Source organism: Oncorhynchus clarkii, chromosome 27 (genome assembly GCF_045791955.1).
Source record: "Oncorhynchus clarkii lewisi isolate Uvic-CL-2024 chromosome 27, UVic_Ocla_1.0, whole genome shotgun sequence".
Taxonomy (NCBI): domain Eukaryota; kingdom Metazoa; phylum Chordata; class Actinopteri; order Salmoniformes; family Salmonidae; genus Oncorhynchus; species Oncorhynchus clarkii.
In genome coordinates, this window is record NC_092173.1 from 24,078,390 (window position 1) to 24,092,595 (window position 14,206).

The following is a 14,206-nucleotide window of genomic DNA, read 5'->3' on the forward strand; positions in this document are numbered from 1 at the left end:
AGCCATTCCCCAGGAACATTTAAAGGGCTCCTGAGTGGGGCAGCTGTCTAAGGCACTGCATCTCAGTGCTAGAGGTGTCACTACAGACCCTGGTTCGATTCCAGGCTGTATCACAACTGGCTGTGATGGGAGTCCCTTAGTGCGGCGCACAACTGGCCCAGCGCCGTCTGGGTTAGGGGTTGGCTGGGGTGGGCCGTCATTGTAAATAAGAATTGGTTCTTAACTGACTTGCCTAGTTAAATGAAATAGGAACAGGTAGCCATGTCTCGTTAACATCCTGAGGGACTCATAGCAGACCTATGGATGATCAACCAGGACTGTGTCACCGTCTGACATAAAATAGAGCTGCTGTAACATCCAAACTCAGGAAGGAAGCTCATACAGGTTATTTTTACTGCCTCTAGTTAATTGTATTTTTTGGTTATGAAAGGAATGAAAACTGCAGACTAAATATAACTGATGCTTTCCCCTGTTTCCACCCACATCCTCCTTCCTTAGGACAAGCAATTAAAAAGGCAGGGCTGTATAGTACTGGTGACACACTATGACAAAGTGTGAGATTTTGCAGAAGGGGAGCATTGGGAATAGGGCTGCTTTTTTGCTTTGCCAGTTCAGTCCGGCTAAGCCTTGTGACTCAGGTCCCAGGTGATTCTCCAACCTGTTTCTAGACCAGACCCATAGTCACATTCCTGCCTTGTCAAATGGCTCTGGAAACAGTGATATAGTGTGAAATGTTTTGTTTGAACAGAAAATACTGTGGTTAGTATATGTCCTTTTGATCTGGTGTTCTTCACGATGTGAAGTTACACAAGTTGGTGTAAGATAGAAATACTAGGTCTTATTTAGAATACGAAAATATTTACGGATCTGAACAAATGGATATACGGTACATTGTAGTATGGTAATATTGTGGTTTAAGATTGGAAACAAGCTTGTTCCTTCTCTTTGTCACCAGAATGAGAGAAGTTTATGAAAATATGAAATAGTGAGCAACAGAGATGGAGAGATGCTTCTAGAGATCTAGTGTTATTGGCTTGCTGTCAGCGCTCACTCAATGCTGCTGAAACATTAACTAACTGTCAAGTTGTTTGAGGTATGCATAGCTTCCATCTTCTGAAGGGGCAAATTGAATAGAAAAACTGCTCCATTTGGAGCTCTCTGAGAGCCTAACATTATGTGACTGACGACAGCACAGACATGCATATTAAAGATGGAGTAAGTGGGCTGTGGATTCAGGCTGGTATTGACTGTCACCACTCCAGTCACAATACCAGGCCATCAAGGAAGAGCAATGGCTGTGAACTAATCCAGGTAAAATGTATTGACTTTCTAAAACAGAACATGACAGCTCAAGGCTACCAGAAACCTGCTACCCACTGGGCACACACTGGTTGAATCAATGTTGTTTCCACGTCAATTCAATAAAGCTTTGTTGGACCATCGTAGTACAGACATTGAATTGGTGTCTGTGCCCAGTAGGTACAGTACAGCCAGGAAGTGATGTGATGCCACTACAGAATATGAAAGAGTGTAATAATTTAAAGGCTACTTTCAACCCCTCTCCTAGAGATATTATTGACCCATCTTGACCTGTAAAGTTAATAATAGTTTATCCTTTAAACGATCCATAAGGTTTCCCTCAGAGAGGACCTGAGTGCCGTTAACATTTAATGCATGGTAATCTCCATACGCTGAGGTCCATGGCAAGACGCACAGATTGTCGTTATGCTTTCAGGTCGCGTGCTCTGCTCTGGGAGACAGGCGGTGATGTGTCAAGGGTAGATGAAAAACAGACAAAAAGGGTGAAAGACTCGCTTGGCTGCCTCCGACAGGACTTTTTTCATTTCCTCCATGTGTGTGATATCTGTCACAGGGATGACACCGAGGATCTCTGAGTAGAATGAGTGCCAGTGTAATCTCTTTGCTAAGTCATTGGCACAGGTGGCATGCTCTCCATCTGCACTCCTCCATCTCCCACTTTCGGTTTCCCTTTTAGGGACGTAGGGGCAATCCCCTCACAAAACAAAGGCTAACTCAGATGTACAGTAAGCACTGCATGACCAAACAATGGGCAGGTAGTTTACCTCAACCGCTCTACCTCACAAGCCATAGATCTACGTTTGTACATTCCACAGTGGACCTCCTACAGTGGACAGTAAAGCAACAGTAAAGAGTAGCCTATTGTAAGTCACAGTCTAACAGCCAGAATCGTTACAAAAAGAAGTGCAATTCCAGTTTCCTCTCTCTCTCTCTCTCTCCATACTGGGTTGCTGTTAAGCCATCTCTCCACAACCGTCCCTCTTGTGGGCCAGTCTGACAGCCGCACAAAGGCCTCGAACCACGCCAGTCATCATCATTACAGTCCTGTTTGCAAACTCGGCAGCCCCTAATGGTTCCAAATTAGCGCTTTACTGCGGCCCCGTGATGGATTTCTCACGAGCCGGTCAGCGGCTCGGATTGATTGCGCCTCTTTAATTACCAGCTGGCTTGCTGAAATACTTCCTCTTTCCCCACTTCACTCTGGGAGAGTATAATGCAGTCTCACACCACACACTTCCACACTCATACAAACACACACTGCTCAATAGTTTCTCAACTCCTAGATTTGAGGGCAAAACATCCTCTTGTTGTCTGAGATATGACGTGGAAGAGAGATTCTGTGGGTTTTCTTCAAAGGAGTAGATTAATCAATAGGAGATTAGTTCTATAGTATGTGTTCTCCTCTTACTTGGCTCATACTGCTAGTTTCCCTGTTTTTCCTTCCTGCTCTGGAGGAGGGATCTCAGGCATGTATTAACATTTTACCTCTAAATGTATCTTTCTTATTACTTTTTCTCACCTTTAATGGTTATCTGGAGGACTATGATGTGCCTGTCTGTCACCTGGGCCATCACAGGTGTACCAGTTAATTTCTCATATTTATGCTCCAAGCAACCTTTTTCAGGGAGTGAGACTACTAGGCGATGGGTGTTTTGAGGGGGCACACAGTCTGTCACAACTTCCATTACCCCAGCCCTCTGCCTCAGATAAGAGCTTCCACTGAAGTTCATTAAAGGAGCAATGGAGTTTAATGGAATTGCATCGCCCCTTCCTGAGAGAGATAGCACTATGGTTTGTTTCAGGTTTTTGCCCAACCCAGATCTCAGAGCCATGTTTTACCATAAAACTCAGAGCAGGCTGGGGAGAAGAGGGCAGGTCGGATTGATTGTGTTTTAGTGAGTTCATTTATTTTTAGTGTATAATCAAAGATATCTATAAATGAGACAAAGGAATATGGATTTGTAATTAACCCAACCATGTGTGACAGTAAGTCTGTTATAGGCAGGGCTTGTCCGAATAAACCTAGAGTATAAACCTGCCCTGTGTCCTGGGAGACATTTCAATACCTCAGAACCTCTGGGATTAGCCTGGTCTGAGAAAACACCCTGACGGCGCCAGGACTGGAAGAGAAGTAAAGCCAGTCTATTACCATTGGGGCTCTGCTGATGGCGGACAACCTGAGTCATAAACAACCAAAGCCAGGCTGAGGAACATTCTCCAAGCAGCCTATAGTCCTACACACAGCCTTCCAGGAGCAGGAGAGTGGGTTCAAAAGGCAATTTGGAGGTGGGTGATTGAGAGGGGTAACCTCAGAAGAGCTCTGAGGTGGGGAGGGGGCGGGGTGGGGTGTCTGGAAATACAGTGTGCACAGTGCTGGGCTTCTGCCGACGGTGTCTGGAAATGCAGTGTGCACAGTGCTGGGCTTCTGCCGACGGTGTCTGGAAATGCAGTGTGCACAGTGCTGGGCTTCTGCCGACGGTGTCTGGAAATGCAGTGTGCACAGTGCTGGGCTTCTGCCGACGGTGTCTGGAAATGCAGTGTGCACAGTGCTGGGCTTCTGCCGACGTGTCTGGAACAACAATGGGTCGGCTCGCCCCGCCGGTTTTGGCAGAATGCTCGCACCAGACACCTGTCACCCCAATTCGACGGCGCCCTGGCAGCTTGCAGAGGTTGTGATAGATAGATCACAAAAGAGAAGGGAGAAAAGAACGATCCATCGTAGGTGGAAGACAAGAGACATACGTGGCTCACTGGCCCAAATCACAGGCCTCTTCAAGTGCTGTCACCATACACCTGTTTGTAGGTCACAATATCTTGGCTCACACAGACTGTCTCTATCTCTCCCACTCTGCTAATACCGGCTGTGTTAGATGATCAGTGATAGAGAGATTAATGTGAGGTATGACGATATGACTGTGTGTGTGTGTGTGTGTGTGTGTGTGTGTGTGTGTGTGTGTGTGTGTGTGTGTGTGTGTGTGTGTGTGTGTGTGTGTGTGTGTGTGTGTGTGGTGTAGGTGGTGTAGGTGGTGTAGGTGTGTGTATGCTGACCAACAGAGGGAGAGTGAAGGCAGGGATGAAGAGGTTTTCTGGAGACATGGGAGGAGTGGTGAGATGCCAGAGCTGTCAGCAGCATGCAGAGATGGCTCCGTCACAGAGCAGCGATGTGTAGCGCTAAAGTTGCTCTCAACAGATTGGGAGGGCACTGACATTGCCGTGTTTGTGTGTGTGTGTGTTTGTTTCTGTAGCAATATGGCTGTCATTTTGCATGAAATGTAAAAACAGACTCCTGTTAATATATACCTTCACATTAAATGTTATCGAAATGGATTGTTCCTTATAGAGTGTCAAATCAAGCTTTCATCTCTTCCAGTTCTAGATTTGTTTAAGTCAATAATAGTTTTTGTTATGATCATTTATTACTGAACATGACATATTGATTTTGAAAAGATTTCAAAACACAGCTGTGTGTGTGTTTAAAAGTACCCCTCCCTTTTAAAACACTCAAACCAAAAAAGCATGTCTTACATGCAATCTGTTGGGCATTAACATACAGCTGTTCATAGAGTCAGTGATATTATAGATGTTCTCTTTATCTTAGATCTCAGTAATGTACTTTAATGTAAATCAGGGTAGTGTTCGCAAGATAATGTAAATGGAAGAGCCATATTTCTAACAAAATGACTGCTGATCAGGGGTTCTGATCTGGCCCTACTTCAGCAGACATTCTTGGCTAGAGTCAAATTGACTTATGTGAGAGATAAATTGGTTACATACAGAAAACTAGCACACTTAAACTGCTTAATGAGGTGTTTCAACATTTTCTTTCAAGACTTTACAATTTTGGCATGCACAGTCAAGGAGAGAGAGAGAGAGAGAGAGAGAGAGAAGGGAGAAAGAGAGAGCTGGGGAATGCATAAAACCACTTCCATTAATTAGTTGGAACGGTAAAAGTGTTGCCGATGGAAATACTGCTCCCGTCGTGACTGTTACTGGAAACCAATCAACTTGCATTCTCCCCCTTGTGCTTCTTCAATAAGGCATATACTTTGTGTCCTTTCTATTTTCATATAGTGCATATATTTTGAAACGCATGATTCCATAAATCATAAGTGGGATTCAGTGGTTTGAACTACAGGAGACCTAGAGACAATTACTGCTTCATGTTTGTGTCTTGTTAAAAACACAATGTTTCTCATGAAGCTGCCCTTCGGTTTAGTGTCAAGATTTCAATAGAGTTCCTTGAGCGAGACAAAATTCAGTTTTACCTTCAACAACTACAGTTGAAGGACATTTTTTTCATTAAATGATTGCATTTTTTCCCCCTTTGTCTATCACAGCTTTAAAGTTGAGAAAAATTGCAATGTAATAGAATAAACATATGACGGAAGAATTTGGAAGTTGACATTAGATGCAGTTCAGTAGAGAGAGTACTTATTAATCAGATGTCGTGCTAAGAAGACCCTGCAGTGCAGAGCAGCATTGTTTGCTCCACCACTATTGGAAAAATCTAGTGGATGACCTACACTCTCCAAGGTGTGGTAAAGTCAAGTAAGTCACTGGCTCCCTCCCCTGACTGGACAAGTCTATTTTTCGGAGGACAAAGGAATGACAAGAGGATGAGGTGGATTGTAAAGTAAAAATAACAAAGGGTCATGTTGAACAGACAATCAATTTCACCACAGGAAGAAAAACTAGACATAAGACTAGATGTGAGCTCCAAGCAGTAAAAAGAGGACACTGGGAAGCAAACTATCTGTGCATAGTTAGATATAACTAGATTACCCCATTCCAACGTTGTGCTGCGAGGCACACCATGACCCCTGGCACTGCGCAAGGCTAGACCAGCCAGAGAATTATAATCAACAAGCTTTCTTGGAAAATGTGATTTTTGCCTCTGAATTCAACACAGCTGAGTGCCCTTCCTTGTCTTTGGCTGCTCCAAAGACAAATGTTTAGCCATTTGGAAGGAAGTGTTTTGTCAGATCTCACATCTTGCACTCTTGTAATTAAAAGTGAATAATCGGTGTGCCTCTGGATGCTCTCTAAAGTTACAAACAAGGGCAGAAGAGTGGCTGGGACACAGTTATTAATTCCATGCTAAGGAAACGTGATCTTCCCGTAGCAGTGTGAATCTAATTAATAATTATCTTGACAGCAAATGAAAAACAGAGGACAGATCTGGCCCTCGTATTTTCTGTGGAGTTAATCTGCAGCAATGTAAATATTTCCTAATGGGCAGTATCAAAACATAAATTCCCAGAGAATACTTATGAACGTATTAGGGCCTTGTGGCATTACTTTGTATGCCTTAAATGTAGTTTTTCATCTTGGAGTGCATCAAATGTTGTGATCACAGAGGGCTACGACATTAAAAAGCAAGACCTAGCGAGGAACGGGAAGGAACAACAAAGGAAAGCGATCAACATAAGCGATTGATGAGGAATGAAGGTTCATTAGAATACTTGTCGGAGGATGAATGTCAATGAGCTCTATAAAAGTCACATTAGAGTCAACAGCAGTCCTCATCATTCAGTGTTGGTCTACTCTGTAAAAAAGCAGCAACTTTTTCACCATCGCTAAATGGTAAATGGTGCACATTTCTCTTACAAAGGATTACCTTGTCTCACAGTTCTGTTTAAGGGGAGAGACCTTATTCCAGAGAGCCCATTCCTCCCCCTTCTTTCCTACCCCAGGTTAACACATTGAGGCATCGGTTTGGATGCCTGCTACCTTGCTGAAGGGGATATAATTAGCCTCAGGACTACCCCCAGACCATAACCCCTAGATCACTCCTGACCTTCATGCCTAATTCACCAAACCTCAAGCCACTTGGCCTCCATGCCTGCAACCTGGATCCCATGATTGCAATCAGATAATGGGGTTCAAAGTTCAAAGACAATTTTCCAGAGGGGAAACGTTTCTGGGGAGGGAAGTTGATGCCTCGTTACATTATTGATGACCCTTTTCATTCCTCTATGGTGTTTTCCTCATACCGCATTTATTTGATAAGCTTACGTTTTACTCCTAATGCTACTCAAATAAGACACTCCAAACTCCCCCACAAATGTTTTGCTAATGTTTAAACAGGAGTAATGTCAGGTTAGAGACTGTGTATCCTTTAACTTTTTGCTGGGTATTTCAAATATTTTTTATTGGAACATCATTAAAGGATTCAGGATTATGAATTCAGGTAATTTAGGTAATTGCCTGTAAGACTAGAATTGTAAGCCTTTCTGTAATAAATGAACAAATGGACACAGTACCAATCTTATGTGAGAATATCGAGTGACAAAAAGCACTCCAAATCTGTGTCTTTTTTCTGTAAATAGCAAAGTCATAAAGAAAACAGTTCCCTTTGATGTAGAAAACAGTAGAGCTGGAACAGATATTGGCTGATGAGAGAGAGAGTAGGGGAATGTTTTTAGATTCATTTGACAGTCAGGTAAGAGAGAAGGGAGACTGTTCCACTCTGTGGACGGACAGTCACTGTCTTCCGAGTCGATAGACACACTCTGTCACCACTGGCAGGTAATTGACAGCTTAGAGTTTGCAGTGACACGGGGCTTGCATATATTTATTCCATTACCTTGCATGTGTGACTGCCTGGGGGCCCTCCTTCACAATGTATTCAGGAGTCAGCCAGCTAAGCAGGGGACTAAACAACATCTTATGGCGGGGCTTATGAGAAAGGATGATAAGTGTTTCACCCTCAAATAGCCAAAGAGGAATAGAGACAAATGGCTCCCCTCGTTTATTGATGATTAATAATTTTAATGGGGCTTAAACAGCTCTTTCCTTTAAGTAGCCATCTTTACATTGTTGTGAATGTGACTGCAGCTCAACAGACTTGGGTTAAAAACGTACACTATATATACACAAGCTCACAGAGTGGGACCGTCAAGTGCTGAAGAGTGTAGCGCGTGAAACCGTCTGTCCTCGGTTGCAACACTCACTACCGAGTTCCAAACTGCCTCTGGAAGCACTGACTCTGGAAGAACTGTTTGTCGGGAGCTTCATGAAAAGGGCCAAGCAGCTAGACACAAGCTTAAGATCACCATGCACAATTCCAAGCGTCGGCTGGAGTGGTGTAAAGCTCGCCGCCGTTAAGACTCTGGAGCAGTGGAATCAAGCTTCACCATCTGGCAGTCCGACGGACAAATCTGGGTTTGGTGGATGCCAGGACAACGCTATCTGCCCGAATGCACAGTGTCAACTGTAAAGTTTGGCGGAGGAGGAAGAATGGTCTTGGGCTGTTTTTCATGGTTCGGCTACGCCCCTCAGTTTCAGTGAAGGGAAATCTTAACGCTACAGCACACTAATATTCTAGACAATTCTGTGCTTTGTGGCAACAGTTTGGTCCCTGTCCTATTTCAGCATGACAATACCCCCGTGCAGAAAGCGAGGTCCAAACAGAAATGGTTTATCGAGATTGGTGTGGAAGAACTTGACTGGCCTGCACAGAGCCCTGACCTCAACCCCCTCGAACACCTTTGGGATGAATTCATACGCAGACTATGAGCCAGACCTAATCGTCCGACCTCACTAATGATCTCGTGGCTGAATGGAAGCAAGTCCAGCGTCCACATACTATTGGTCATGTAGTGTATCAACAGTTGCAGTAGTGTACTGCACAGGAAAATTATGCTTTAGTTAAACTCAATGTTGAGCAAGCCCCAAAGCAACACCATCATCAAGATTCAATTAACTTAGGGATAGCCCCACTTTTTTTAAATGTTTGCCTAAATGACATACCCAAATCTAACTGCCTGTAGCTCAGGCCCTGAAGCAAGGATATGCATATTCTTGGTACCATTTGAATGGAAACACTTTGAAGTTTGTGGAAATGTGAATTGAATGTAGGAGAATATAACACAATAGATCTGGTAGAAGAAAATACATAGAAAAAAACAACATGTTTTTTTCTACCACCAAATTTGAAATGCAGCAGAAAGGACCCAGTTCCAGCCACCACTCTGGTTGTAATTCCGATGGTGTCCAAAAGATGGCAGCAGCATATGTCCAACGTTTCAGACGAATAACTTGAAGTATGAGCGAGCTACATGACATTTAGTGTGAAGTCACCCAGGTACATTTTGGCAAATCGTGAAGGAGACATTCACATTCATATTACAGTTTTTCTGCAAGAATATCGTCAAATCTGAATACTTGGACTTTGATTTAGCTTTTCCATTATTAGTAGCCATATTATAAGTTCAACATTTTTAAAACAACCAGTTTTCATAACTTCATAACTTTTTTTTTCATAATTTTTGTCCAAAATGAAAAGGCATGCAGTCGTACAAGGTTGGTAGCTACATTTTATGACAGATGCATGTTTTGTTTGGTGCTTATTTGACAATTTTGCACGCCCAATTTTTCAGTTTTTGATTTGTTAAAAAAGTTTGAAATATCCAATAAATGTCTTTCCACTTCATGATTGTGTCCCACTTGTTGTTGATTCTGCACAAAAAAAATACAGTTTTATATCTTTATGTTTGAAGCCTGAAATGTGGCAAAAGGTCGCAAAGTTCAAGGGGGCCGAATACTTTCGCAAGGCACTGTATCCTACCATGCCTTTCTAAGGTCTTCGAAAGCCAAGTCAACAAACAGATTACCGACCATTTCGAATCTCACCATACCTTCTCTGCTATGCAATCTGGTTTCAGAGCTGGTCATGGGTGCACCTCAGCCACGCTCAAGGTCCTAAACGATATCTTAACCGCCATCGATAAGAAACATTACTGTGCAGCTGTATTCATTGATCTGGCCAAGGCTTTCGACTCTGTCAATCACCACATCCTCGTCGGCAGACTCGACAGCCTTGGTTTCTCAAATGATTGCCTCGCCTGGTTCACCAACTACTTCTCTGATAGAGTTCAGTGTGACAAATCGGAGGGTCTGCTGTCCGGACTTCTGGCAGTCTCTATGGGGCTGCCACAGGGTTCAATTCTTGGACCGACTCTCTTCTCTGTATACATCAATGAGGTCGCTCTTGCTGCTGGTGAGTCTCTGATCCACCTCTACGCAGACGACACCATTCTGTATACTTCTGACCCTTCTTTGGACACTGTGTTAACAACCCTCCAGGCAAGCTTCAATGCCATACAACTCTCCTTCCGTGGCCTCCAATTGCTCTTAAATACAAGTAAAACTAAATGCATGCTCTTCAACCGATCGCTACCTGCACCTACCCGCCTGGCTCTGACTTAGAATACGTGGACAACTACAAATACTTAGGTGTCTGGTTAGACTGTAAACTCTCCTTCCAGACCCATATCAAATATCTCCAATCCAAAGTTAAATCTAGAATTGGCTTCCTATTTCGCAACAAAGCATCCTTCACTCATGCTGCCAAACATACCCTTGTAAAACTGACCATCCTACCAATCCTCGACTTTGGCGATGTCATTTACAAAATAGCCTCCAATACCCTACTCAACAAATTGGATGCAGTCTATCACAGTGCAATCCGTTTTGTCACCAAAGCCCCATATACTACCCACCATTGCGACCTGTACGCTCTCGTTGGCTGGCCCTCGCTTCACACTCGTCGCCAAACCCACTGGCTCCATGTCATTTACAAGACCCTGCTAGGTAAAGTCCCCCCTTATCTCAGCTCGCTGGTCACCATAGCATGTCCCACCTGTAGCACACGATCCAGCAGGTATATCTCTCTAGTCACCCCCAAAACCAATTATTTCTTTGGCCGCCTCTCCTTCCAGTTCACTGCTGCCAATGACTGGAACGAACTACAAAAATCTCTGAAACTGGAAACACTTATCTCCCTCACTAGCTTTAAGCACCAACTGTCAGAGCAGCTCACATATTACTGCACCTGTACATAGCCCACCTATAATTTAGCCCAAACAACTACCTCTTTCCCTACTGTATTTAATTTTTTTTATTTATTTTGCTCCTTTGCACCCCATTATTTTTATTTCTACTTTGCACATTCTTCCATTGCAAAACTACCATTCCAGTGTTTTACTTGCTATATTGTATTTACTTTGCCACCATGGCCTTTTTTGCCTTTACCTCCCTTCTCACCTCATTTGCTCACATCGTATATAGACTTGTTTATACTGTATTATTGACTGTATGTTTGTTTTACTCCATGTGTAACTCTGTGTCGTTGTATGTGTCGAACTGCTTTGCTTTATCTTGGCCAGGTCGCAATTGTAAATGCGAAGTTGTTCTCAACTGGTCAACCTGGTTAAATAAAGGTGAAACAAAAATAAATAAATAGCAATGCATCCTAAATCATTAGTGTGTCATACCCTTCTCCTATCCTTGAGGCCTTGATCAAACTACTTAGATGCTTGAACGGTGGGGTTGGAGGAAGATAAACTTAACTTTGAATGGGTGGAGGGTAGGAAGGGGAAGCGGGGTATAGTTCCTTTGACTCTCAGTAAAGAACTTGTAATTATTCATTCATAACCATTTGCATGGGGTGCGGCAGTGAGAGACGTTGGGTCGCAATTTGTCTCCCCTCGCTCCTTTCTCTGGCTGCCTCCAGATCATTAGTTTCACTTTTCATTAGCGGAGATCAATAAGGTGGATGAGTCTCTCGTGTGAGGATACTCTGCTCCACAACCTCCCACTCTCCCTCCTCCTCTCCCTTCAGTCCTTCTCCCTTATCCTCTGGCTCTGTCATTGACTCCAGCTCCCCCTCATATTACCCATAATCCTCCACAGCAGAAGGGTATACTGCGTGGAGGGCAGAGAGAAGAGATAGAGAAGAGTGAGCAGTGATTTTACTAATGCTGCCCAATAAGGCAGAACTGGCAAAACTGAATGATAACCCAATAAAGTTTAATGAAGAACCAGTAGCCTCTCAGATTTAACACTGAAGCCAGCTGGGAGTGAAGCAAGAAATGAAAGTAAAAACATTAGGGACTGGCAAAGTTTAGAGATGCTGTATTGTTTCTATTTGCTGTAGCATTATCTTGGTAGTTGCTGTTATGCTAATACAAAGTTGTGGCTTTTCTGGCACAATCATTGATTCAGTACACAGATTTAGTGGATTTTGAATGTTGAATGTTATGAGGGAAGGGAGAAGCACTACAGATATGACATTGTGGTTGGTTTGAGGTGGCTGCTAAGTCACTGGCTGCCTCTATTGCCATTTTCTCTGTGCACATTATTGCACATTTGTCTACTGTATGCATGTATGTGTGGTGTGCATTTGTGTGTAAATGTAATCCTTACTTACCCAGCACAGTGAGTCTGGCAGGGCGGGACCTCATTGCTGCCTGGATTGCCTGGCACTCAAAGACAGCGTCATCCATCAGCTCCACACGTTGGATCCGGAGGTGGTGTTCCCCTGTACTGTGGTCCCCAATCACTGTGTAACGAGGGTAGCCTGGGACACAACACATTCCCTGTCAGAACTTGGAGTCTGGTCTTTCAACCTTTATCAGCAAATTTCAATCCAACTGACATGTTATGAATTGTGCAACAATGCCTGAACATAGGTAATCAAAGGATCAATGGTGCAATATAGATTGTTGACTACTGTGTTACCGTAAACATTAGGTCATTTGCAGTTGTGTGTATTCATGGATGCCAAGGGAAGCATACAAAATTTACCAATAAAAATAATGCTCTGTTTCATGATTTTCTTCAGTTTGTAAGAGATTGAATGTATGTCACCAGAGAACACATCCAGAGAGCGAAACAGCGCCCCTGTCTCTAAATGTGTTGGCCATCTATCTGATGCTGTCTGGTCAAAAAGAGTATGACATTGTTGATTCCCGTAGCATTGAATGCAAGGGAAGCCAGTGAGCATTTGGCCTCCCTTCATAAAAAAAAATAAAAAATAATAGCCAATCAGCATTGAGCTAAACTGAGTGAGCTCAACTTGTGAATGAGCTCAACAACTGACTCTTTTCTCTGTATACATCAATCTTGCTGCTGGTGATTCTCTGATCCACCTCTACACAGATGACACCATTCTGTATACTTCTGGCCCTTCTTTGGACACTGTGTTAACTAACCTCCAGGTGAGCTTCAATGCCATACAACTCCCCTTCTGTGGACTCCAACTTCTCTTCAATGCAAGTAAAACTTAATGCATGCTCTTCAACCGATCGCTGCCCGCACCTGCCCGCACCTGCCTGCCCGTCCAGCATCACTACTCTGGACGGTTCTGACTAAGAATATGTGGACAATTACAAATACCTAGGTGTCTGGTTAGACTGTAAACTCTCCTCCAGACTCACATTAAGCATCCCCAATCCAAAATTAAATCTAGAATCGGCTTCCTATTTCGCAACAAAGCATCCCTCACTCATGCTGCCAAACAAACCTGGTAAAACTGACTATCCTAGCGATCCTTGACTTTGGCGATGTCATTTACAAAATAGCCTCCAACACTCTACTCAGCAAATTGGATGTAGTCTATCACCGTGCCATCCGTTTTGTCACCAAAGCCCTGTATACTACCCACCACTGTGTATGCTCTCGTTGGCTGGCCATTGTTTCATACTCGTCGCCAAACCCACTGGCTCCAGGTCATCTATAAGTCTTTGCTAGGTAAATCCCCCACCCCCCTTTTCTCAGCTCACTGGTCACCATAGCAGCACACACCCATACCCACACATAGTAGCACGCTCTCCAGCAGGTCTATTTCACTGGTCACCCCCAAAGCCAATTCCTCCTCCGGTCAACTTTCCTTCCAGTTCTCTACTGCCAATGACTGGAGCGAATTGCAAAAATCACTGAAGCTGGATACTCATATCTCCCTCACTAACTTTAAGCATCAGCTGTCAGAGCAGCTCACAGATCATTGCACCTGTACATAGCCCATCTGTAAATAGCCCATCCAACTACCTCATCCCCATACTGTATTGTTTGCTCCTTTGCACCCCAGTATCTCTACTTGCAC

The 14,206-nt window shown here is 43.7% G+C and overlaps 1 protein-coding gene across 2 annotated transcripts in view; it reads right to left on the minus strand.

Moving 5' to 3' along the window:
* Positions 1-14,206, minus strand: part of LOC139386104 (kin of IRRE-like protein 3) — a 209,729-nt gene that overhangs the window by 60,856 nt on the left and 134,667 nt on the right. For both annotated transcript variants that reach the window (XM_071131532.1, XM_071131531.1), the window contains exon 3: positions 12,533-12,682. In XM_071131532.1, coding sequence (XP_070987633.1) covers positions 12,533-12,682 — 150 coding nt within the window. The remainder of the gene's footprint in view (positions 1-12,532; positions 12,683-14,206) is intronic.